This window comes from Xyrauchen texanus, chromosome 10 (assembly GCF_025860055.1).
Source record: "Xyrauchen texanus isolate HMW12.3.18 chromosome 10, RBS_HiC_50CHRs, whole genome shotgun sequence".
Taxonomy (NCBI): Eukaryota; Metazoa; Chordata; class Actinopteri; order Cypriniformes; family Catostomidae; genus Xyrauchen; species Xyrauchen texanus.
In genome coordinates this window covers 34,220,162-34,244,977 of record NC_068285.1, presented here as the reverse complement: position 1 = coordinate 34,244,977, position 24,816 = coordinate 34,220,162, and the positions used below count along the sequence as shown (strand labels likewise).

The 24,816-nt window shown below is 35.8% G+C and overlaps 1 protein-coding gene across 2 annotated transcripts; it reads right to left on the bottom strand.

Annotated features, from left to right (window-relative positions):
- Positions 1 to 773: 773 nt before the first annotated feature.
- Positions 774 to 23,564, bottom strand: LOC127650668 (eIF5-mimic protein 1). Of its 2 annotated transcripts, none has more exons than XM_052136250.1 (12): positions 23,514 to 23,564; positions 18,423 to 18,493; positions 15,180 to 15,356; positions 11,071 to 11,174; positions 9,463 to 9,528; positions 9,099 to 9,234; positions 8,360 to 8,469; positions 7,000 to 7,170; positions 2,293 to 2,439; positions 1,476 to 1,614; positions 1,241 to 1,363; positions 774 to 1,152 (listed from the first exon to the last, which is right to left on the bottom strand). In XM_052136250.1, exons 2-12 carry the CDS (start codon positions 18,484 to 18,486, stop codon positions 1,124 to 1,126), a joined length of 1,266 nt encoding a protein of 421 aa, XP_051992210.1. In that variant the 5' UTR covers positions 18,487 to 18,493; positions 23,514 to 23,564; the 3' UTR covers positions 774 to 1,123. The 2 variants fall into 2 exon arrangements, with proteins under 2 accessions (XP_051992210.1, XP_051992209.1); XM_052136249.1 differs by lacking the exon at positions 23,514 to 23,564 and adding an exon at positions 18,717 to 18,845.
- Between the last annotated feature and the right edge of the window lie 1,252 nt (positions 23,565 to 24,816).

The window sequence follows — 24,816 nt, the reverse complement described above, 5'->3', positions numbered from 1 at the left end:
CCTAAAAATCTTAAATCCTGTTCTGATGAAGAAAGAAGGTTATATACATCTTGGATGGCCTAAGGGTGAGTCAATTATCAGGAATTTTTTTTTTGGGTGAACTATTCCTTTAAGCTGGTAAGTTAAAGGGTTTGTTCACCCAGAAACTAAAATTCTCTCATAATTTACTCACCCTAATGCCATCCCAGATGTGTATGACTTTGTTTCTTCTGCAGAACATAAGAAAAGAGTTTTAGAAGAATATCTCAGCTCTGCAGGTCCATACAGTGAAAGTGAATGGTGACTGAACTTTTTAGTTTCAGAAAGCAGAGAAAGGCAGCATAAAAGTAATCCATATTACTCGAGTGGTTAAATCCATGTCTTCAGAAGTGATGCAATTGATTAGAAAATGAGAGAATTTTCATTTTTGGGTGAAATATACCTTACATATTTCAATACATATACATATTTTATGTTTTTCAGGAACATCATTAAAAAAACATTTGGGCTTAAATTGTACATGCTTAACAAAACCAGAGTAGATTATTTTCCATGGTTGTTATAACATCTATACATTCAGGTCATGGGACAATATCAATGTTCCAAGATGTATATATAATATTGCTCACCAGCGTACCTAAAGAACACACTTTTTACCAGTCGAGAAGTGCGTCCTTCCTTTAACGCAGTAGATAGTCTGACAGTATGAGATTTCAGACGCAACCAAAGTCTCGATTCACCAATTCTGAGGGCACCTGAGTTTCATGGATGTTGTCCGACAAATGAAAGAGGCACATAAAAACACCTTTTATTCAAAAAAAGATTAAAAGCAGTCCCATGACATATACACATTTGTCAAATAAAAACAAATTTAGGACACTGACGTCTTTTAACACAGTACCTGAAGAGACTTCATGTAAAATCCATGTTAAAGTGATTGCTATTAAATGCTGACTATATGTAGTCCCTTGCATTCTTTACATAGAGCTTAGAAGCTTTTCCCTGGATTGTGCTTCTGTGTCTATGACTCGTCTCTCTGGGCACAAATATAATGACATGGACCCTACAGTATATGTGCACTAAAAAGCTGGCCACAGAGAGTTGAAAGTGTAAAACCCTACAATCTTCAGGATCCACATGATCTTTAGTCTTCTTCCCCCTCTGACTCAGACTCTGTAGGTGAGAATTAAAAAAATAGTGTGGTTGAGATTTACAGGTTGTGTGGTAGAGGCTGTTATATGTATATAGTAGAGTTCCTCACCCTCCTCTGCATTCTGAAGCCACTCCACAAATTTCTTCATTTGCACCAGAAAAACACTTTTCCCTTTGGCAGCATGGGCGTCTTTGTACCATTTTAAAATAGCTTCTTCACCAAGGACATCAGCTGTGGAATGAGAGAGAAACATAACTTACCTGTCATGTCTACTGTACATTATATTAGTAAAATACTAATATAAATACTATATAAGTTACTGTGGGATGCTGTCAATAGGTACCTTTGTAGAAAAGCACCACTATTTTGCAGAAGGATTTCATGAAGTGGATGTTGTCGTAGCAGTATTCTTGAATCTTGAGCAGCAAGACCAGCTCTGATTGACCCTGAGTACTGAACGCAGCCAGGAGAGGTGCATAGTTCTGGGGAAAGCACAGCATTGTTATTCATCAAAAAACCAGCACCAATGTTGAAGCTGGGAATTAATGAATCACTAAGGACATAGAGCACAGCCATAAAGACAACTGAATTATTTTAATTTAGAATTAGTTGCTCTATAGATAAGCTGTTCTATTGTAACTATAGGACTGTAAAAATATTAATATATTTACTTTATCTAAGTTTATTTTGGATTTAACATGTTGCCACACTCAGCTCTCTTTTAATAAAATAAAATAAAATATATGTGTTATTATTGGTTATATATATATATATACACTCACAGACAATGCATTAAAAACAATGCAAATCTGTATTATTTCATTAAATATAAATATTTTTCCACGCTTTATGGACACAATATTACATTCAGTTTTGCCACTGACCGCTGCAGTTTGCTCATTCCCTTTTTTTATGCATGTTTGTACAAATTATGGTGTGTTTATGTCATAGGTGATATGATAATTGTATAATTTTTTATGCTTTTCACAGAACAGAATGAATCAGTTATGTCAGACTGAATAAATGCATTAACAGCTTTAAACCACCCTGGTTATAACTGTTGATAGTTATTGTTATTAAGTCAGCATAACAAATTATAATATAAATAGCATTAAGAAATGAGGTGTGTGGCTGTGGAGTGATGGGTGCTGATACAGTACCTTCAGATGTTTGAGGGCCTGCTCGGTGACCAGTTCTTCCTTTTTATTCCACTCAACAGCATTCATGAGGCAGGTCCACAGTAAGCCAATCACAGCATGCTCCTGCAGATCATTCTTCTTCATCTCTTCTTTCACATACAACACGATCTGAACATAATTCACAAGCCTGTTAAATAGTAGTATAAGTCTTAGTAGTACTGCCTAGGTTACAAAGAAACTTATTGTTTTTTATACTCTAGTCCATAGTACTGACAGACTGATATTTTGGCCAAGCCAATTAATCAGATAATATAATCAGAGATCATCAGCATTGGCTGATTACTGATCTGCCTACTTGGCCGAACAAACGTTTGGTGGTTACCCCTTATGTAATGTTCAAACTTACTTAAGTGTTGAGTAAATATTGTGTACAATATGTTTAAAAATATGCAATTCCAGCAATTTTGAGTACACTTAATTTACCTTATTATTATGTATAATTTCTGGTACAGGCTATTGGTCACCCTGTGCTCTAGATTTCGTATTGGCCATTGAAAAATCAATATCGTTCAACCAGCGGTGTAGCTAGACCCTGGCTGATAGGCACCTGATCTTTTGATAATAGCCCCAAATGTTTATTTTTTTTTTTCGTGATAAGAAATAAAGCTTAATGTTCATTACATCAGGGTACAAAAGCAACAAGGCAGGCTTCAATTCTGGCTTCAAATGTAAATTAATTCTGATCAGTGAGCCTAGCTTGCATTAATTGACAGTTCACAGTTTGACAATTTCTGTATCAGAGGCACTGAGGTTTTATTATGCAAGCCTTGTATCTAAATATATTATATTTTAGCCTCATTTCTAATCTTAATGTTTTTTAACAATCCACACACCAAGGAGGTTTTAATGCATGCACCAGTCATCTTTTTTGGTTATTTGGGTTTACTCGGGAGTCGGTACGCAGGAAAGAATAAAAATAGTAGCATAGTGAGTTACAAGTCTCAGTAGCACAATACATAGGTCTTAAAATGATAAAATCTCATTCATTCTAGTTCTTAGAATACCAAAATCCACAAAAGGAGCCAGATCCTTTTCATATTTGTCTCCTAAACTATGGAATAGTCTCTCTAACAGTGTTTGGGATGCAGACACACTCACTCAGTTTAAGTCTAGACTAAAGACTCATCTATTTAGTCAGTCATACACCAAATTTATCCTTCAGCTCACAATTAGGCTGCTTTAGTTTAGTCTGCCAGAACCAGAAACATCTATCATGATCTATTATTGCAATAAATTGAATGGCATCTATGCTTATATTATTTTATTTGTTTCCCTATCTCAACCTTGGGATTCATATTTTCACGAGGTTACCAGAGCCGGCTGGATCCAGCTCTGTCCCTGCTTGGTGTCGGACTCCACTGCTACGTGTCGCTGAGAGATGACGACAAACTACAGATGGCGCTAGCTAGACATCACTTCGGTCTTTTACGATGGACTTCAGAGGATGAACTGATGCCAACTCCAACTGTAAGACATGCAATACTACATATGCCATTGCCTGAACCTTGGACTTAGGATGGAACCCACCAAACCTCATCGAAATGACCTGCCGGTTGAACTGTGATGCATCTCATTAATCTCTGCCTGCATCACCTTTGTCTAATGATGGACTTCACTCTTGAAATGGAATATATAGACTATAATTTAATCATCAGCCAATTAACAAGGACAATTGCATCAATGTGAACTTCTGCAGTTAATCCAGGATGAACTTCAAAGACATTACTCATTAATCTTAAAGTCCATATAAAACACTTTTTTAACAATGGACCTTAACACTTACTTAGTTTACAAATTTTAAACCATGAATTGCACTGAATTTTTCTCCATTAACCAACATCTTATGGAGTTTTGTGTTCCTTGCCACAGTCGCTTTCAGCTTGCTCACTGGGGTTATATATCTTTGTGGTGCCTTGATTTTCAAATGGTTTAAAAATCTAATTACATTGAAATGTGTCAAATTATTGTACTCAAGTCTGCATACCAGAGCAAAAGGAGAAAAAAAACATTCTTACCTTTTATCAAGCGTTGAAACTTTGCATTGTTAAAAACAACCTGGAATCATGAAACCCAATGCAGGTATTTCGAGATGCATTTTATAAAAGTTAAAGTTTTTTTTTTTACTTTACTCGGTGATCCCACGATGAAGTTTTATTGCCATGTTAAATAAAAGCATATAAGATTGATGATAAAAATGCAATAATTTACAAATAAATAAAAAATTACGAGAAGCAATTTGTAGCATTATGAGATTAAATTTAGCATAAGTTTCAAGTTTTTCAAGTTTGTTTTTATTTATATAGCACATTTAAAAACAGCAAACAAGGCTGACCAAAGTGCTGAACAGTACACAAAGTAAGGAGCAAGGACAAACCACACATTCATGACAAAAAAAAAAAAAAAAAAAACTCAGTGTTTTAAATGCTAGACAAAAAAAATAAGTTTTAAGAGAGGATTTAAAAACAGTTAGCGATTGAGTCGCTCTGATGTAAATCGGAAGGCTGTTCCACAGCCTAGGGCCAGCGACCCGAAAGAATAAAGAATAAAGTCTTAGCATTGTGAGAATAAAATAGAATATTGTGTGAATAAAGAAGAAATTTTAGTGAAAAAAAAAAATAAAAAAATATATATATATTCACAATATTAGGCAAAACAAAAGCATCATTATAACGACGCTGAGCCAGCAGCTTTGTTAATGCAAGAGATGGATGTGGAGGATGTAGTTAAATCATACTTTAGAATAGGATTTAGCAATAAAGAAATCCATTTTGGCGCATCAACACAGAGTTATTAGTGTCACGATTCCCCGTTGTCTGCTCAGTGTTTCACTTGTCAACTGTCTTAAAAACTACAATTCCCATGATTCCCGGCCCTCATCACTCTGTCATTGTTCTCACCTGATTGTCGTTTTGTTATCATCATGTCTGTGTATTTAAACCCTGTTTGTTCCCCAGTCATTGTCGATCGTTGAATGTTATGGTGTCTTTGACTGTGTGCCCGCCGTGGTGGTTTCTAGTGTTTACATTTTTGTTATCCCCTCGTGGATTTTTTGTTTGTTCCCAGCATTTTGTTTTATTCTGTGTTTTCACTCTGTTCAATAAAACCCGCGTGTAGATCCTCACTCCTCGTCTGCCTCCTCCTGCCAACGTAACAATTAGTATCCGGACACTGCAGCAGTTATGTAGGAAATTTTATTTATTCAGAAGAACCAGTCAGATTAGAGCAGTCCAGCTCTGCATTGTTATTGGGTTTTCCCTTTCTTAACAATACTGTAACTGATACAATATCTTGATATGGACTTACATAATTCACAGCAGTTCCAATTATATTTTGCTTCACTTGAATGTGAGCCTATACTTTATTCTCAAAATATTATCATAAATGAAAATTGCTCATATAAATTGTTAAATTATTTTGTGCAGAAATTGACACTAACAATAAAAATCAATGAACAATGAGCAGACAAGATGTAATTCTTGCTTTGATCCTTTGTAAGGATAAGCTTTGTAATGGGAGTGAATGACACCTTAGATATTGAATCCCCAAAAAGTAATCCATACAGCTCCAGGGGGTTAAGTAAGGACTTCTTAAGTGAAGCGATGCGTTTTTGTAAGATCTTTTTGGGATAATTTGCATTTTTGGGTGTACCCTTTAACTTCCAAAACCTTAATTCAACTGCATGACATAAGTGCAGGACGACTTTAAACAGCATATGCAGGTCCAAACAGTTACGTTTAAATGTTTTATTTTATTTTGATGCGTAGAGCTTTTACTACCGATTATCTAATTTGCTGTTATGCCTTCATGGTATTTCAAAGAAGTTTTTTGTTCTCACTTGAATCTCATTGATTGGTATTCTGTTATATATTTTGTTATATATCATTTTTTAACTTAATTGTGAAAATAGTTATTTGAGTTAGTACTTTAAATGACAAAACTCCATTTTTAATAATGCTATCAGATGTATTTTATGCATTTTATAATAATCGGATGACAGCTGGGAAAAGTTTATCTTCTTGCCTGAGGTAAGGCATCATCTCGCTTTTGAACATGATAAACAATCTAATTATTTTACTATTTAAAAGTAAATGCACATCCTTAAGGGGTATACAGCTTTGAAATAAACTAATCAAAATTGGTACTGCATATTGATCTCAGAAATGGGTGAGCAGTTAATTCCATACAGTATTCTGCAATTTCTATAAATTAGAGATCGCACCACAAAACAATTCTTGTGCTAAAAAAGGCTGTTCCTTCTATTTGAACAGCCCCTAGCCTGTGCTCATAGTCTGAGCCGCTTCACTGAGTTCAGACGAATACCACTGCTATCTGTAAATATTGCTACATTACATACAACTGTACTGAATAAAAAAAACAATGTGGTATTTTGCTGTAATTACAAAGTTTGAGTCGGGGGTAGTATACTAGTATAGTATACAGTCAGTGTAACACCATGTGAACTGTCGATTGAAGCGTTGCCACCCTGAATTGGGCCAAACAGTTTTAGTTATGCAACATACTGTATGCATTACACTCTCTCTAAATAAGTATACCCCTATATTGTTTTTCAGAACATAAGGGGAGACAGTAGTAAAACATTTTACACAAGCACTACAAGGAATGAGATGAAAATATGTTTCTTGTGTGTGTGTGAGCAGTAGGATTCACCTCTCTAATGGGACACTGCTGGGACAGGCGCTCTTGCAGCTCTTTCTGGAGTTCCTTGCGTGTGCCCAGAGACTGTTGTGTACGCAGGAAGTCTGACAGCTCTTTCAGTCCTGCCTCAGTGAAGTACTTTGTGAAGTGCTCTACATTCTGCTTATTGGCAGGGAAGAGTTCCTGAAATAAGAGCAGATTACACAATTCTTAGTAAGCTAAAGATTTTACAGAGTTCACATCAGTTCTTTTGGGAGACTTTTGGGAACTCTTGAGAGTCTCAATATAAAAAAAAAAACATGCAAAAACGACATAATGGTAATAATTTATATCAACACCATATCACCATCAACAGATTCTGATTATCCAAATATGCCTTGAAAGATATTTAATATATACGATATTGAATTTCTTGAATTATTAAAATAAATATATAAATAAACACACAAAAGTAAAATTATAATTTATGTCACTAGTGACACCAAATGCCACTGCAACAATAAACAGGCCTCCTGAAAAAATATTGAAACATTGATTATTAATCGACAAGTTATTGTCTTGAAATGTTTTTAAGGCCTCAATAATTTAACATTAGCAAGCATTTAAACAACTAATTTGTGTTCTTTTCAATTCACTATCAGTTGGCCTTCCATTTGCTGTAATTTGGGAGACCACAAGGGGGTGATATGTCATTTACTATACTTAACACTGAAACTGGTCACGCAAAGTTAGGTTAATGAGTTTGTAGGTTAGTGATGAAACTGGTGTAAATACACAACTGAATGATTAGAAATGCAGACGTTTATTATGCAATTTCTCTTTATGTAGCCTAAAATAGGTTTCATTCAAGCTTTCAAACCACAAAAAGACATACTTGTAATTTAAAATACATTGTGAAGGCTATTTGAAAAATACATGTACACAATATATCCTCCAGTGATGGCTAGAATAAATAATCTACTACAGGTCCTCTGATTATGATTTAGGTTAACTTTAATGAAAAACTATGCAAGTTGAACTCAGTGGAGCTACAGAATTTTGCGCAGCATAATTTTAGAACACACATCATGTGTCAACCACGTATGCAACCCCCTTTAAGTTATTCTGCCATTCACACTTTACCGAAGTTGTGTTGAGAAATATGTATGAAACTATTATACAATGAGTAGATTGATAATTATTGGGAAAATGTTCTGATTGACACGTGGAAATGGCATCGGCCCCCACCATACTGCCAGGTGATGAACGTCTCCACGGAAACACAACTCATCAGCATGACAGCTCATAATTTCCTCATCATTTTCAGAGGTTAATAAATTCAGTATCGAAATGCATTGCAAGCCATCACACAATACATGATCATTCACCATACCAACAGTTTCTTATCCAGGTTGGCTTTCCTAAGAGCAGATGTCACTGCATTGGCATCCTTCTCTGCTATCCATGCTTTAAACATTTTCACTGCAAAGGAGGCAGATATTCCTACAAAAAATGACAAAAGGGAAAAGCACCAAATAATCAACAACTTTGAAACAAACTAGCATTTTGGGAAATTAGCTTGAACCTGAAAGCCTGTGCTTTCTCTCTTTAAACTAAGTGCCACTTGTTTGAAGTTTTGTTATCTGATCAAATGCATCGGAATTCATAAATTTGATTATGAGTGAGGCTGAAGTGTCCAAATACTTATTTGGGCCAATGTATACAAAAATAACCTGAACCTTATGCTGTGCGTTTCAGAGAGACGAAACTATACGTCTACTTCTAGCTAGTATAACTGATTTAATTTAAATAAGCATAGGTAACACTTTTATAAAAAATAAAATAAAAAAAGATAAGTATGCCCTACTGAAATGCATCGCATTTTAATATACAATGGTATACAAAAGTACAATGTTGGCCAAAGCATAGTTTGTAAATGGCTTTAATTGTGAAAAAGAGAAGACCAAAACAAAGCAAATGTGCAATAAACATTGACTTTAAAAAGGAGCTGAGCAGGTTTGAACTGGTTGAATACTTGACTTTTACTCTACATTGAGAGACTATTGTTTGATTTTCAAATCTTTTTCTTACTTTTCTTTTAGATGAAGGCATGACCAGTAATAAACACCAACCTTCTTTGACAATGTTATCACTGAAGAGGCTGGTAAGGATAGGTGGCAGCAGTGTGCCATTGGCCAGCAGGATTCCTGTTAGCATGGACAGTTTGGTCTGCTCTGACTCCGTGAAGGCCTTCAGGAAGAGAAGCAACTACGCAGGGAAATATGGATCAGAAATATATTAGTCTGTTGGGCTCACAGAGACACTGATTACCATTTAATAAATATTAATGGAAACACCATGGTAGAATTGTTTTTTCTTTTGTCCTGAAAAGGTATATTCTGCACATGTGGGTGAGAGAACACATCCTCCAGTAGCGCACATCTCTTAATGATGTGATTCCATTAATAGTAGGAACATGATGTGAACATTAGTTACCTTTTTGATTTCCTCTTCAAAGGCTTTCTCCAGATATTTGTACCTTCTGATTAGTTTATTGAACACCTGCATATAGACACAGATTTATCCATCAGTCTCTGCATCAACGCATCTTTAAAAGGGTCATATCATACATTTGCATTGGTGTGTCAGCTCTATTGTTTTTGTTCCTTGCAATTGGAGTCTATGGCAGCCCAAAAAAGTATTTGGTGGAAAGTTGTGAAATTTGGCACACTAATTAGTATGGGTCCGAAAAGACGCCAAACCAATTCACGGGCCTCCCAGTCAAACCCTCTACAGCCAGCATCAGCTCAAATTGGTCTTCTAACTGGGCAGCCCAAGTTTGCAACCTAGTCTCATAGAGTGAAAGTTTCTATAACAACATTTTTACAAACTGACTTTTATGTGCCGAATTCTACATTTCATTGCAGTTTCTTGCTGAAATTAAAACTCGAGGTGCTACAACAAACAAATGTTTTATTCACTTTCACACAAAATCATGACGGCTGATTATGACTTTGTAAACACACATTTTTGCACTATTACTCACACACGGCTACTGTAAGTTATGATATCAAAACACTTTTACTATAACGCATTGCTTGAAAAACGATAATGCATGTATTATAGACTCACCTACATTTACAAACCTATTACAATGCGATTAGCTTCTGCAGTAGCTCACCTCATTGAGTGTTGGACTCTGGACTCTGGACTCTGAAATACGTGGTTCGAGCCCAGCCAAGCACACGAGCTGACACATCAAGAGATGATGCGGTTGCTTCAGAAAATGTGCTTTTCATTTCTCATTTAGTTTTTGGACACTATCGGTTAGGTTTAGGCTTGGGTAAGGATAATAATGTCTATTTTGTGTCTACCTCTCATTTAATTTTAAATCAATATTGGTTAGGTTTAGGTTAACATTTTAGGTTATGGAGGTATGTTTTACTCATTAAAACCACCATCTAATATTCACCTTAAAAATCTCATCTGATTATGACACAATTTCACTCGCTTTTGGTGCCAAACTTGTATTAATGCATGTTATTTCGTTCTGAATTTGGTTTGCCACGGTCTTGTAATTTTTATGAGATTAGGCTGCAAGCTTCAGAACACCAAATGGTATTGTAGACATGTAATTGTCAGCTATGTGTCAACATTGTGGTTTTCTGACATTAGAAATTCAAGGATTTCTAAATAAGCCATTTTTGTAACTTAATTTCAATAAATGCTCTTTTTGAATTCTGAAAGTTAAAGTATGTTTTCATAGTAAAATTAACTCTTTCATTAAAAAAAACAAGGAACATTCGATTCCTCATGTTTTTACCTCTTTATAACATCTGGGCAAACCAGAGACCAGATACCATACTTTTAAATTCACAGTGACTAGTGATGGAGAGACACTGTAATCCAAGGGATTATTTTGAAATGACACAGTATGAGTGACATACTGGCTCTACCCAGGGGATTTGGTGCCTACAGTAAGTACACTTATGCAATTTTGAAACAGGATTTCCCAATCGTCCTGCCACATGGTATCAGCTGCTCATTTTTCATATAAGAATGGAATAAACCAGCTCACTGAACAAGGTAAAGTGGGGTATTCACCTGAGCATAGCTGCGAACAGCAGTGTGGTTTTCGTCTGTCTTGAACACACAGTGCTCCGTCAGCTTGGTCTTGTCCCCGTCATCAATGCGTGTTCCCCCAGGAGCTGAGAGAGGGAAAGTGAGGTCACAGGTTAATGCAGTAAATCCTTGGAGAGCAAAGTGTTGTCATTGTTAACCCCTGCTGAGAAAATGTCACTGCCAACTGTACACTTATAATTGAGATGGACAGAGGCCAATGCAACAACAGACAACAAGGTTTCCCATAGTAAGGTTAAGATTTAAGGTTTACGAAAGTCTGTAACACTCTTTGCAGATATGCATCAACAAAACAAGGTGACCAGTACACACTGTGTCCTGCTGTATTAAATCAAGATTTGAATTGCACTATAGACAGCATTGTTGATTATAAAGGAAGTGATGCAGTTAAGATCTAGTTAAGAGTTAAAAGGGCATTTATATCAAGCTACAGAATGGATTCATTTCACAATCATTTAATCAACTAATTTATAGCAGTAAAAAATAAATACAAATCTTAAAGCAATATTTTTGTCTTGTTTTCCAATAAATAAAAAAAAACTAAAACCATAATTAAAATAAGATCAATTTACTTGAAAGGAAAAACAATAAGATTTTGAAATTAAAATGTTAATAAATTTCGATCAAGGCAGAATATTATCTTATTATCTTAACACATAATGCTTCTCAAAAAAGAATTATCTTGCTTTAAGGATATTTATTTTTATTTGTATAGTACAAAAAAAAAAAAGAATAAAGAAATAATTATTTTTGCAGTGAAATAAATATACACAACTATCAAAATATCTTTGCTTCCATTCTAGTATAAGGTATGGCTTCTCAATCTGCCCTGTACACATAACAATATATTGCCTTATGCTCTAATCCACAGGTGTCCGGGTTCATACTGTACACATAGTTGACTTCAGATCACCTTTTGGAGATCTGCTAAGGATTACAGGGTTGAGCCAGTGATGCATGGATTGACCAATGCAATATCTGCTATTTAACCATATTGTAAATTCAGCTACAGCAACTGGATTATCAGGCAGAAATGAGAAACAAAGTATTCAGATGAGATGAAAGTGGAACAATGCTTTTCTCTTTGTCAGTTTAGCATTCATATAACATATTCTGTTACTGTTATATGCTATATGACTGAACACTTTCACCAAATGCAATATGGTACAACACTTTTAATTTGCCTTTGCGAAATGGTATTCATATGCATCAGGAATTGATTGTATCAGGTCTCTAAATGTCAGGTGGATGGAGGGGAGGGGTTGAAAATAAATGGGCTTATTACACTTTAATGAAAGTGATTTTGATGAATAACATGCACCAAATTTTGTACACCCAGAGAAGTGTATTAGGAATGTACTTTTCAAATGAATATTGACTTTAAGTGGCATCACAATATCAAAGAGGTAACATATACCACTCCATTTCACAGAGTGTTTAGAGAAATCAGTCTTTGTTAAAGACCTTATCATAAGGTCACCTTAAGGAAGTCCAGTGATCCACAATAGAGGATTTGGACTTTAACTGAGATAAAGGAAGTCTTCTGCACACCAGGGCTCAAAACTGTAGATGGAGTAATCTGATTGTTGACTGGATGCTTGGCTAGGATGCTCTTCTTCCTCTCTTTGAGCTGGCTCTGATTAGAGCACTGCTGCGCCTATATATAGACCCAGCGTAAACCTTTTAACTGTAATTGGGTTGACAGAGACAGACCCATCCTAAAGACATCTCTGCCAATGCCAGAAACTGAACAGATTCAAGACAGATTACAAAGAAAGTGTGAATCGTGTGAGTGAAAATGTGAACTACAATGCAGTGAAATGAATCCTAAAGAGAATACTCCTATCTAATTAAAAAAAGTCAGCATAAGGCAAGCTACAGCTAAGTTGAGCTACATTAAGAAAGAAAAACTGATGAAGAAAAATACAATTAATACAAGAAACAGTTTATTTAAAGGCTAGATTTAAAAGTAAATAACTATGCTTCCTCTCTCTTTTATTTTTAATATATACAGAGTTTCTTTTCATTTATATGCTGACGACACTCAGATGTATCTTCCACTAAAACATAATGATAAATCAGCCTCACAACCCTTGTTGGATTGATTACAAGGGTTTAAGTTATGGCTTGCATATAACTTCTTGAACCTAAATGACGATAAAACAGAAATTATTTTATTTGGGCCTAAGGAAAATTATGCTGCTGACCTCGACCTAGGTCCTCTTGCCCCATATAAAACATAAGTCACCAGAAACCTGGGTGTACAATTACAAATTTGATAAATAAATTAGTGCAGTTGTCAAGTCCCACCAAAGTAAAACCTTTTTTATCCACACGTGGATAAATCCCCTCATGTTTTGGTAACATCCGTTTTCCGATGTATGTGGTTATGGAGAGCGTTTTTGAAAATCAGAATTGTCTGTGGAGGAATACGCCATTCTAGTGTGGACAAGACAAGTAAACATAGCAACATCATGCATTTTTAAATGAAAATGTAAAAGTGTGGGAATGGCCAAAGACTACGTATATTTAGAGTTTTATAGTATAGTTGTTGAGTCCTGGTCTTGGATACTGATTGGGTAATCCAGCTCTGCTAAAATAATAAAAACACATTATAGTAACACCTTTGATGTGAAACACCTGTTCACCATATGCAGCACACATAGAGGTCAACTATTAACTTTTGTTTACATGTCACTTATAAGATCTTCTATAGGAAAGATGGCATTTCGTGAATCTGTTTAATAAAAGTAATGTTTTAATGAAAATAGTATTTGTTTATATAAAGTGATAAGTCATTCTGCTTCGTGTCATGCCTAACAACACCCTCAAGACACATTAATATAATGTACGGTACAGTACTGTGTTGTATTGCATAGCATACTATTGTACAGTCTAGTATAGTACAGTATAAAGTAGTATAGTATGGTATGGTATGGCATAGTATGGTATAGTATGTTATGGTAAGGTACAGCACAACACAGTATAGTATTGTATAGTATAGTATGGTACGTATAGCATGATATGGTATAGTATAGTATGGTATGATAGTATGTAGATAAACATTTTCCTTGCATATCTGCAAAAGGCAATTCATGAATCTGTTTAATAAAATTAATGTTTTAATAAAAATAGTAACGGTTTAAAAAAACAAAAAGGCATTCTGCTTCATGTCATGCCAAACAACGCCCTCTAGCCACATTAATATAATGTATGGTATAGTACAGTGTGGTATTGTTTTGTATACCATAGCATAGCATGGTATGGTATAGCATAGTATACAGTAGTATAGTATATTATAGTATGGTATGTTATGTTATGGTACGGTAAGGTATTATATAGGTATGGTATGGTATTGTACGGTAGAGTACATTATAGGACGGTATGGTATAGTACTGTAGTATACATATAAATATTTTGCCTGCATATCTGCTAAAGAACTCCTTGCAAAGATGCAAAAAGCTGCTTCTCAACACATATTCAATATCCTAAAATTCATAAGATATGCCCTTTCTCTGGTCTCTGCACTGGGTTCCCAATACCGTATCAGAGAACCAAATCCAAACCAGTGTCTTCATCTTTAATGATCAATGGGTTTTTAAGATGATGGCCGAGAGGTACTGCACTGAACACTTTGATCCAGAGAAGTGTGGAGTATATTGGAACAACAGCCTGTTGGCACGGGTGAGTAAACGAATTACCTCTTATTCTGATAATCCATTTAAGACAGCAGTGCAGTGCTCATTTTGCCCTTGCATGAGATGGTGTCACAAAGGTAGGTTCAGCCAATCCTTGGCAAAGGGGGCCAAATATCACAGAGCCAAATTGTGCACAAGATACAGATGCTGGGTATACAAAAATGAGTTTCAGTCCTCTAATAAGATTGGATAAGTGTTGTTCCAAGAGTTCTCACGTTTAGTATAACAGCACTGGGAAGCTTTCTTCACCTCTTTCCTGTTTGCAGCGTTCAAGACCAGCTACCTTTGTTAGGACAAATACTCCTTAGCAGAGCAAAAGTAGACTAAATAACTGTAAAATAACATGAATGATGAGAAGCTTTTGAACCATCTTACCGAGCATGCTCCCAGCGATAAGGATGTCAAACAGGGTGTCGGCATAGCGTCGGTAGTCTAGTTTCGACCCAGTGACATCCAAAAACTTAGCTACAGCATCAAGATCACCACCTGCTTCGTTGAGGCCTTGAACAATAGTGTCTCGGAAAACCGTAGGCTCAAACTTCTCCTTTTCATCTGCAGGAGAAAAACACAAAGATTAACATCACAGCCAGGGTCAGTCATTGTTTCCTTTCTTTCAATCCATCACAATAGAACTTCACAGGACTAGTACTTCTAAAAGTACAGCACACTCACAATATAATACTGAACATTTTTTTGGATTATTCTGTGTAGTGTACTTGATAGTGGAGAGTACGGTCACACACAGAACTATGTAACGGCATACAGCTGCACTCGTACCTACTGTAATATTATATAAATAATTTTCATGGACTAGCTACTAGCTAGGGATTCTGATTATAGCATACACTCAAGAGTATTTTAAGTGTCTTCCTGCCGAGAACTCACATTTTGAAGAGTAAGTTGCTCCTACCACACAAACCAGTTAAGCTGAAATATAATGCCTTGTTGAAAAAAATGCAGTCGCATTTGCTATTATAGCTATTAAGAAACACTTCCATATCATGTAAAAACGGTTCTCAACTTTCACCTATATCAAACCATGATATGGAAGATTCAGTTAAGTGTGTTTTGAAAGGACACAGTGTTGAATACAAATTTTTTAATTTTTTTTTTAATTCAGATGAGACAAATAATTGACCGCACATGAAAAAACAGGATGCGATATTTAAGCTTAAATAGTATGTAAAGCAGTCATAAATCCAAAGTAATTTTTTTAATAAAGTTTCAGAGGGAGGCAGCATCTCTCGTCTTCCTTGAGCTCATTGTGTTCTCATTGAGCTTCTAAAGCATGGTGTGAGTTTGAGGGGGGTTACAGCAAAATATAGTCAAAAAGTCACATGAGATGAGGCAATGTCCCCACTTGGCTCTCATTGGTTTAATACGCTGTCATTCTGTCAACGTGATAATACCCACATCTCATGTTTGAAATGGGACCACGCATATTGCTATAAATGGAGCAAACCAATAGAACTGAACAGATTAATAACAGTCAAAAACTAAACCACGCAGACAACACCACTTTTGGTCATGTCCGAAATCAAAATATTCTTGAAATGACTTAAACATGAAATTGTCTGTGAGTGAACTGGTTTTTACTGAACAATTGTTCTTAAAAGGTACACCTCCGTGCCATAATGGTACCTGCAGTGTTTACCGAGGAGCAGACAACTATTGATCTGAAAATAAGGTGAAAAGATTATAAAACGCATAAACTTGATGAGATTTTGATTTGACTTGGTTTAATAAACAGTCTGTTCATAAGAGCATACAAAATATTATAGTAGCTATTGCATGCTTATTAATACTATACTATCAAGCATATTCCATATACCTTCAAATAACAAAATCTGTTTTATTGCCATAAACATCTGAAACTATACATCATATATTTGGGCATTTATGTACATAATCAAATTGCACAATGATAGGGGAAAATACATTACATACAGTATATATACTGCATATATACATACATATAAACAAAGAGTTTAACCTAAAAACTTTGTAAACGTCAAATGGAACTGAAATCTGAATTTACACTGGAATTTTTGCTTTTGAGGTCATTTGTTAATTTCTGAGTTTGCATCTAAAGACCACTAGAAGAGAGCTATTGAAACAGCAGAGGGTCTGCACTGGTTCCAATACTGTGTAAAACATGAAGCAAACAGGCGTACACAAACAGGCTATAAATGGAACAAGGATTGAGCCTGGAGTGCTGAGTGAGTGCCTGCAGCACATGTGTGTAGGTGCATGCCAAAGGTGTTTCAGTATGTGTATTAGGAGTCTGTTTTAACAACAAAGGCTCCTGGAAAAACTTTCAGCAACAATGCTCTGCTAAAACTATAACCAAAAGTTGATCTTAGCAAGTTAAAGTTGTTGTAATTGATTTCAGCCTTTTTGCTAACTATCCCCAGATACATTTAAATTCAACTACATGCCCCCTCTCCTTAACGCTGCCCATCAAAGACAAACCCGAATGCACAGAATTATTGACAGGCAGAGCACATTTCTGATAAGTTTAGCCAACTTTTCTGATTTGCTAAATTAGGGTGGGCTTTTGTTGTTGTTTTTATCACCTAGAAATGTCAGAGACAGGTTTGATGTCTCACATGTCACATCATTATGTATTTTATGAAACATGTGGTATTAAAAATTGTTTACAGCACATTTATCTCAAAATGTTCCTCAAAGTTTGTTTCAACAAAGTTGACCTTCAGCAACATTGTTCTGTAAGACAGAACAGAGTGTTTTTTAACCAATGAAAAAGGTTGAATTGAAAGCATTTTTGGTTAGAATTTACAATAAGTTTCTATTTGTTAACATTAGTAAATGCATAGGTATCATGAACTAAAAATTAATGGTATTTTATGACAGAATGCATTAGTCTTGGTTAATGTAACATTATAAAAATAAAATTCTTCATTTTTAGTTAATGTTAGTCAGGACTCCAGACTGCGACTATATGGTATATGCAAAATATAATCAAGGGCTTTAAAGAATTATGGACAAGGTTAGTTTTCCTTCTGTGTAAAAATATGTTCTCTTCAAATGCTTTATTGTAGAAAATATAATTGGTATGTTTGCTTTCAAATTTCCAAGAATCAACAAAAAACCTGATGAAAGGAGTCACAATCTAGTCACACTGTCAGAATAATTTAGCCCTATTGAATTAGGTGTTAACTTTTAACTTTTTTACTTCGATGTTATAGATAACCTTGTGGTTAATACCAGTAAATTCACGTCTGCATCCTAACTCAAAATCAGCCTTACCAGCCAATGAGCATTTCAGTGGGGCAAAATATTAATATAATTGGTATTAGTTTAAGTCTTTACATTTTTCATTTGAAAGGCCACAGACCCACACTCCAACCGGTGCTACCAAATGAGGTGCTGGTGACACCAACTATAAAACTTGGTGGCACAGGTGCCACCGCTCTCAAATGTTAGTCTGGAGCCCTGTTAGTTAATAATGCATTAACTAATGTTAAGATATACAACTTTTTTTATTCAAGTATTCAAGACAATTAAAGTAAATTAAACCATTCTTTGTGATGCTGACAATGTGTTTATACTGATAAATGATATATAATGTTTAATTTAGGGATAAAAGAGACTCACCCCTTTTCCTGGTCTTAAACCGCTGGCCTGTAAGCACTGGCTTCTGTTGCTTACCGGTATTCATAAAAGTCCTTCATATGCAAAGAAACAAGAAACAAGGCACCTTAAAATTAGCAATCAAATGCAAATCCACAAACATAGAGTACATTCAAACCAATAAGAACAAATATGACCCTTTTTGTGTGCCATGAAACAGACGCATCATTAAAAGAGACACGCTATGAACAGTCCTACAACTCCTGACTCAGTAATCTGTGCTCTTCAACCGGCACAACACCCTCCCCAATCACACACCTTATTGATAATCGTGCACCGTACTAAGAAGAGAAAAAGCTTGTGATCTAAATGCTCATCAGCTGAGAGATCCTCTCCAGCACAGAGTGAGTGCTCCAGCAGAAAGCGAGTGCTCTGGCGAGCCATTCGCTGGCCTGTGCTAAATATAGAGGGGCTCATCCATGACTGTGTAAACTTCAGTCACCCAAGCCCAGGACACGTGTCGTATTACAGCAAGGGCATGTCTGATCACAGCTTAGAGCCCTCTGTGTGTATGGATACATGCAGACTCACAAAGCAGGTGTGCACATGTGCAAAGTACACTCACACACATACAAATACACAGTTTCCATCAGCTGGCTCTGATCCTCAGAATGTTGTTGTGCAGGTCAAGAAAGGCAGTTGAGCCCAGCATAAACAGCAAACTAAAAGATGTCACATGATGGCTATTATTGGCATACTGTACCTGCATAGTTGATGGATAACATGTCCATGGACTTTTTATAGTCAAAATGTGCAAATGTATACTGTATGAATGTATAAGCGAAACTCTATATCTTAGGACCTGAAACGCTAACCATGTCTTGTATATTATTCTATATTATCCAGTATACATATACAGATTTATATAAGCCTTTTTACCTTGAGAGTTTTATTTTAGTTATTTATTTTTATTTGAAATGGTCCAGCAGTGTGACTAATAATCGTTTCCACGTATTTCTCTACATTTTTCCATACAAATATCCCCTGTAGTTCCTGAATTATGATGTCACAAAAGGTGCATGCACAATAATAATAAAATAATTAGCAAAATGACATCTACAATAGTTTTAGAAGACATATAGCCATATAACTCCCTATATATAATTTTTGATTTGGTGTCACTATTACAGTATGTCTAGGGATTACAATTATTACAAATTCTTATATTATGCTATAGGTGCTTAATATGGTTTTAAGAGCTTCTCCCTAATTTAGGGCCCCATAAAATCTGTTTTAATTTTTAATTAAATGAAATAATCAAAACTGTGTCTAATAAAGTGAATTGCTCAAACTTTAATCTAATGAAAATATAATCATTAATTTTCAACAAAAGATTGCAGTTATTTTTGCTCAAATAATGGGCTGCACATCAGATGAACAATATAAATTTAAATAAAATATAAAAGCATTGATGAAATAATTTGTGATTAACTTTGGCACGAGCCAGGTTGCTATATGGCACACCGTGCTGATTCAGTCACTCTTGCTTGTGTGTTATTGCTTAAAACATGCAAAATAATAACAATACAAATGATTATTTCACGAAATTGAATAGTATATTTTTCTATACTGTAGTAACATATTTATGTTATAATGTTTTCAATTCCATGCATCCAGATGAATCAAACTATTATTTTGGCAGAACATGGAGTGAAGAACTTTGCATTCCTGTGTGTATTTGGCAATAGTTTTTAATAAGCTCCACATTCAAAAAATGCTGAAATGTTCGTGAGCCGAACTCATGTGATTGCGTTTTGAATGTTTATGTGATGCATTCACAGATGTTTATATGCTACCCCCTTGCGCTTTGCCCTGGCACGAATTAGTGCTATCACGAAAATCAAATAAGGCGTTATGCACAGCTGATTACATTGCACTGTGCCTAGCGTGGTCATGAAAATAGAGCCCTGAATCCTTTCTTGCAGATTTGAAGAATATGTACTCATGTGCACGTCCCATGTGAATTACAAATAATATCAACAACCACAATCACCAGGGAACAGCCCACAAAAGAGATGATGAAGCAGAATGTCACACAACACTAAACCAATACACTATGCAACACTGTCCTTAGATCAGTTCACAAGGATGATGTCCAGAGCACAAGTCCAGACAGGACCGGCTCGTACCAGTGTCACTAGAAACACAGTGAGAAACTCTGGAGGAGAGAGTGAGAGAGTCGGAAGTCAGATTAGATTACAACAGGCAGGAGTCCCAATGGAGTGAGAGGGGCTTACATCAGACTCACTGGTTGAGTTCAAAATGGCACTACCCATACTACTCTTACTACTTCTGCCATGTCTGTCTATGGCAGAAATAGTAAGAGTATAGTAGTACGTCATTACAAACTTGGCCATTCTGTCCTCTCACACTCTAAATCACCCTCCAATTAATGCATTACACCACTGATGCAACTCAGCTCTTTGCTCACAATATGCATTGAAGTTATTTTTAACCTCTCCATTCTTACATTTGCTGCCAATGTGTAGGTGACATTCCCAGTCATAAAACAAGGTCTAATTAAACTATGGACCAATATTAGGGATGCACCGAAATTTCGGCCGCCGAAAATTTTCGGCCGAAAATGCCACTTTCGGTTTTTGGCCGAAAGAGAAAAAAGGCCGAAAATATATACCTCCTCGCCCCGCCCCTCAGTGCTCAGATTTCAATCTGGATCGATGTAGCCCTTATCACGGCGCTACCAAACAAAGGCCGATCATGTCAGCGGTGTGCAAATTCTTCAAAGTTTCTGATAAGGACATCACATTTGTGATCTGCAGTGTTTGTTCAGCAGAACTTTCAAGAGATATATATACAGAGCATAGGCGAAAATCTGAGCAACCCCCCTATCTGAGGGTTGTCCCCCCCTAAAATATCATTAAAATATGTGTATTGTAAATAATATATTGATATATTCTTAAAATAATTGTTTAAGAAATAAAATAATACAAATGCATACGGGGCAACAACAAAAAACCCCTTGGTGTCCCCTTTAAAAATTGCTCTTGAGAATTGTTATGGTTATTGTCCCCCCCAACATTTTGATGAAATTTTCGCCCCTGATACAGAGTACAGCAAGAGATTCTTCAGGAAAGCGCCCCGATCCACAGCAGTGCCACAACTAGCGCAGCTACACCACAACTCAGACGTATCTAGCTGAACTACCCGTTGCCAGAAGCGACAATCCCCTTGACTACGGTCGCATAAACAAAGACCACTTTCCTTTGCTTGTGCGGATTGCACACAGGTATTTATCTGCCCAAGCACCAGCACAGAGAGTGAGAGACTGTTCAGTGCAGCATCTCATGTTCTTGATGAGCTTTCTGACAGGAGAGACTGTCAGAAAGTTTAGCAACTTTTGTTCTTGAAGAGAAACCTGTCACTTGTACTTAAATAGAAAGCGGTCCAATATGATGTGTATAGCAGTTACATTACACTTGTTCTTCACCTGAGGATACATCTGTCGTTTACAGTTGAGGTTGGATTTAGTTCAGTTACTGCTGTTTTGCACTGTTGTTTTGTACAATCATTTTCACTTAAAGTGTACATACGTTTACATAAACAGAATAGAGCACTGATCTATATACATAATTATATATTATAGTTATATATAGATCAGTGGAATAGAGGCCCTCTGCCATTCTGTGTTCTGCCTTTTTGTTTCAATTAAAATTACTGTTGCATATTTAAACTTTTTGAAAGATGTTAGCTAAGTTCATTACTTGACTCTTGTTTTGCATATAATAGTTTTCTAAAAATTTACATTATTTGGATAATTGTTAATAAAATCTGTAAAATTAGATTTTTACAGAACTGAAAGAAGAATAATATTTAATATAGTTTTAATATATTTTTTGTCCAATTTTGGTGTGTTACTTTCAATAAAAGTGTGATTTTATTTTATTGGTTTGTAGTTTTTCAATTCAGATTCATTAAATTCATGTAATTAACGAAAAAGTATAAAATTAATACAATTATACAAAAAAAAAATTTTTTAAATGGGTAAAAATTTCGGGTTCAGTTTCGGTTTTCGGCCAAGTGCATCCTGGATTTTCGGTTTCGTTTCGGCCCAGAATTTTCATTTCGGTGCATCCCTAACCAATATCACCTAAAATCTCTGCCGATCACAAATTATAGTCTTTCTAGGCCACCAGATGAGACTTGTGTGTGCTGCCACATAGCTGAATGTTTATGTTTCATAACACACACTCTTTATCTGTTGCTGGTCCCAATTTATTAGTGCTTCAGGGCCAAGAATAACACACCAGCTGTGGCATTCCAGGAAGAGAACCTGGATTCAAAGCCAGAATAAGGCTAAGGACACTGCACAGGGCGAAAAGTTTTGAAAGGATATAAATATTACTATTCAAATATTAATAAACGTATTACAGTAATAAATCTGTTAAAATAAATAGTAACATTTTACAGTAACTTTCATTATAAGATTATTACATCATAACACATAACAGCAAAATATCAAACCAAGTACCACTTATTTTAAGCACACTTTGTCAAAGCAAAACATCGTCAAAAGACATTTGTTATATTTGGATATACAATATAAATAAAACAATATGTAAAATAAAAGCAAATGTTTATTGCATGCAGTACACTTTCAGTATATATTTTCAATAATATTGACGAGGCAAAACAAAAACAAAATGTATTCACTTTTTTCAACCTGTTTCTATATAAGTTTGTAATTTTTTACAACATTATTGCAAATTACAGAAATGTCACTGGACACGTTGGTGACATGCATTTGATGATAAAGACAGTCAACTTCTTAAAATCATAAGGGTGCTGTCCACTTTTACAGAAACCCGGCAATCTGTCGTGTTTCTGCTTCACGAGCTAAAATCTTACAATATAATTTTTTTGCATGAAACTAATTAACATTCACAAGTTCTCAAAACCACTTTATGTTTCAAAACAATAGCGCAGCTGTCAGTGCCACAACAAAACAAAAAAAATCGGATGAGACTCGAATCAAACCATGTTATTAAAATTAAGTAAACTGTGCATCCTAACAGTCCGTCATGTGATTATATTTACCTGTCTGTGATTCACTCAGTGACCAGCCAGAACACAGCTGCGTGCAGTAGGCTAACTGACACACCACCAGTTGAACAGCCAATTTAAATAAGACTGGACGAGTCTATCTTTAAGAGGGGTAATTCGTGCAACATGATAATGATGGTAATAATGGACCTTGCTATTAAGTTTGTTTTAAAGAAACATTTTAAGTTTATTTTTTTTACTTAAAATGCATTAATAATAAAAGTTAAGATTGAATTCGTACATATTCATAACTCCTTCACATCTTGCCCATTCCCGCCTTTTGATTTCCAAGTGGTAACAACCAAAATGTTGAGTAGTGTAATAAATTGGTCAGATTTCCTTGCAACTACAGTTAACGCTCAAGGTACTCTTTTGTTCTGAGGAACCACATTTCTTATAAATATTCTAAATAAATATCGTAAATAATTAATAATAAATGATTGTTATGAACATGATGACGCATAGTAGGCCTATGTCCCCTCCGAAGAAAGGTGAACTGGCATATGAAGAGAGACAGATGCAGACATCCCAAGTCTCCCGGAAGTTCCGGGAGTCTCCCGCGTATTGATAGCGGCTCCCTGATGCCCGCAAATTAGTTAAAATCTCCCGGAATCAAGAGCGAGCGAGCAAGAGCGGTTAGACTGTGCTCCAAACCGTGTAGCGCGCACGGCAGAGAGGGAGAGAGTGAGAGACCTTGCGTGTGTGTGTGCTAGGGTGACCAGACGTCCCGAAAAATTCGGGACAGTCCCGAAATCCAAGCAGTTGTCCCGAATCCCGAATCCTGCCCTAATTGTCCCGAAAATTAGAACAAAGTCTCAAGAGCAGACTCTCGAGTAGTTATAGTGTGATAGAATATTAAAAATTGCTCATTGCCGTCCTGCAGCCAGCTCCTGTCGGCTGCTCATTGCAAGACAGTAAAAGAACGTAGAGAGCTGCAGTAGATTACGTAGGCGGCAAGGCGCGAATTTCATGCTCAAAAAAGTCACAAGGAGTGATTTGATTGGATGTTGCTGATGTTGAAGCGCAGTGTTTGTTTTATTTGTTTCATGATGACACTTGAGTTCAATGGTTTTTTTTTATTTGTATTTCCGTGTTTACATGACAGACAGTCATTTCATTCAGAATTCCTCAATAAATAATTTTGCCCAGATTTTTGAAATTCATTAACCCACATGGTGCACATGGTGATGAAGGACCAAACACAGCCATGTGCACTCACACAATACACAAGACTGTCAGAAGAGCGCATGGCAAAAGGACTATACCCGAAGCCATGCGCTCACAAAAGATGAGACAA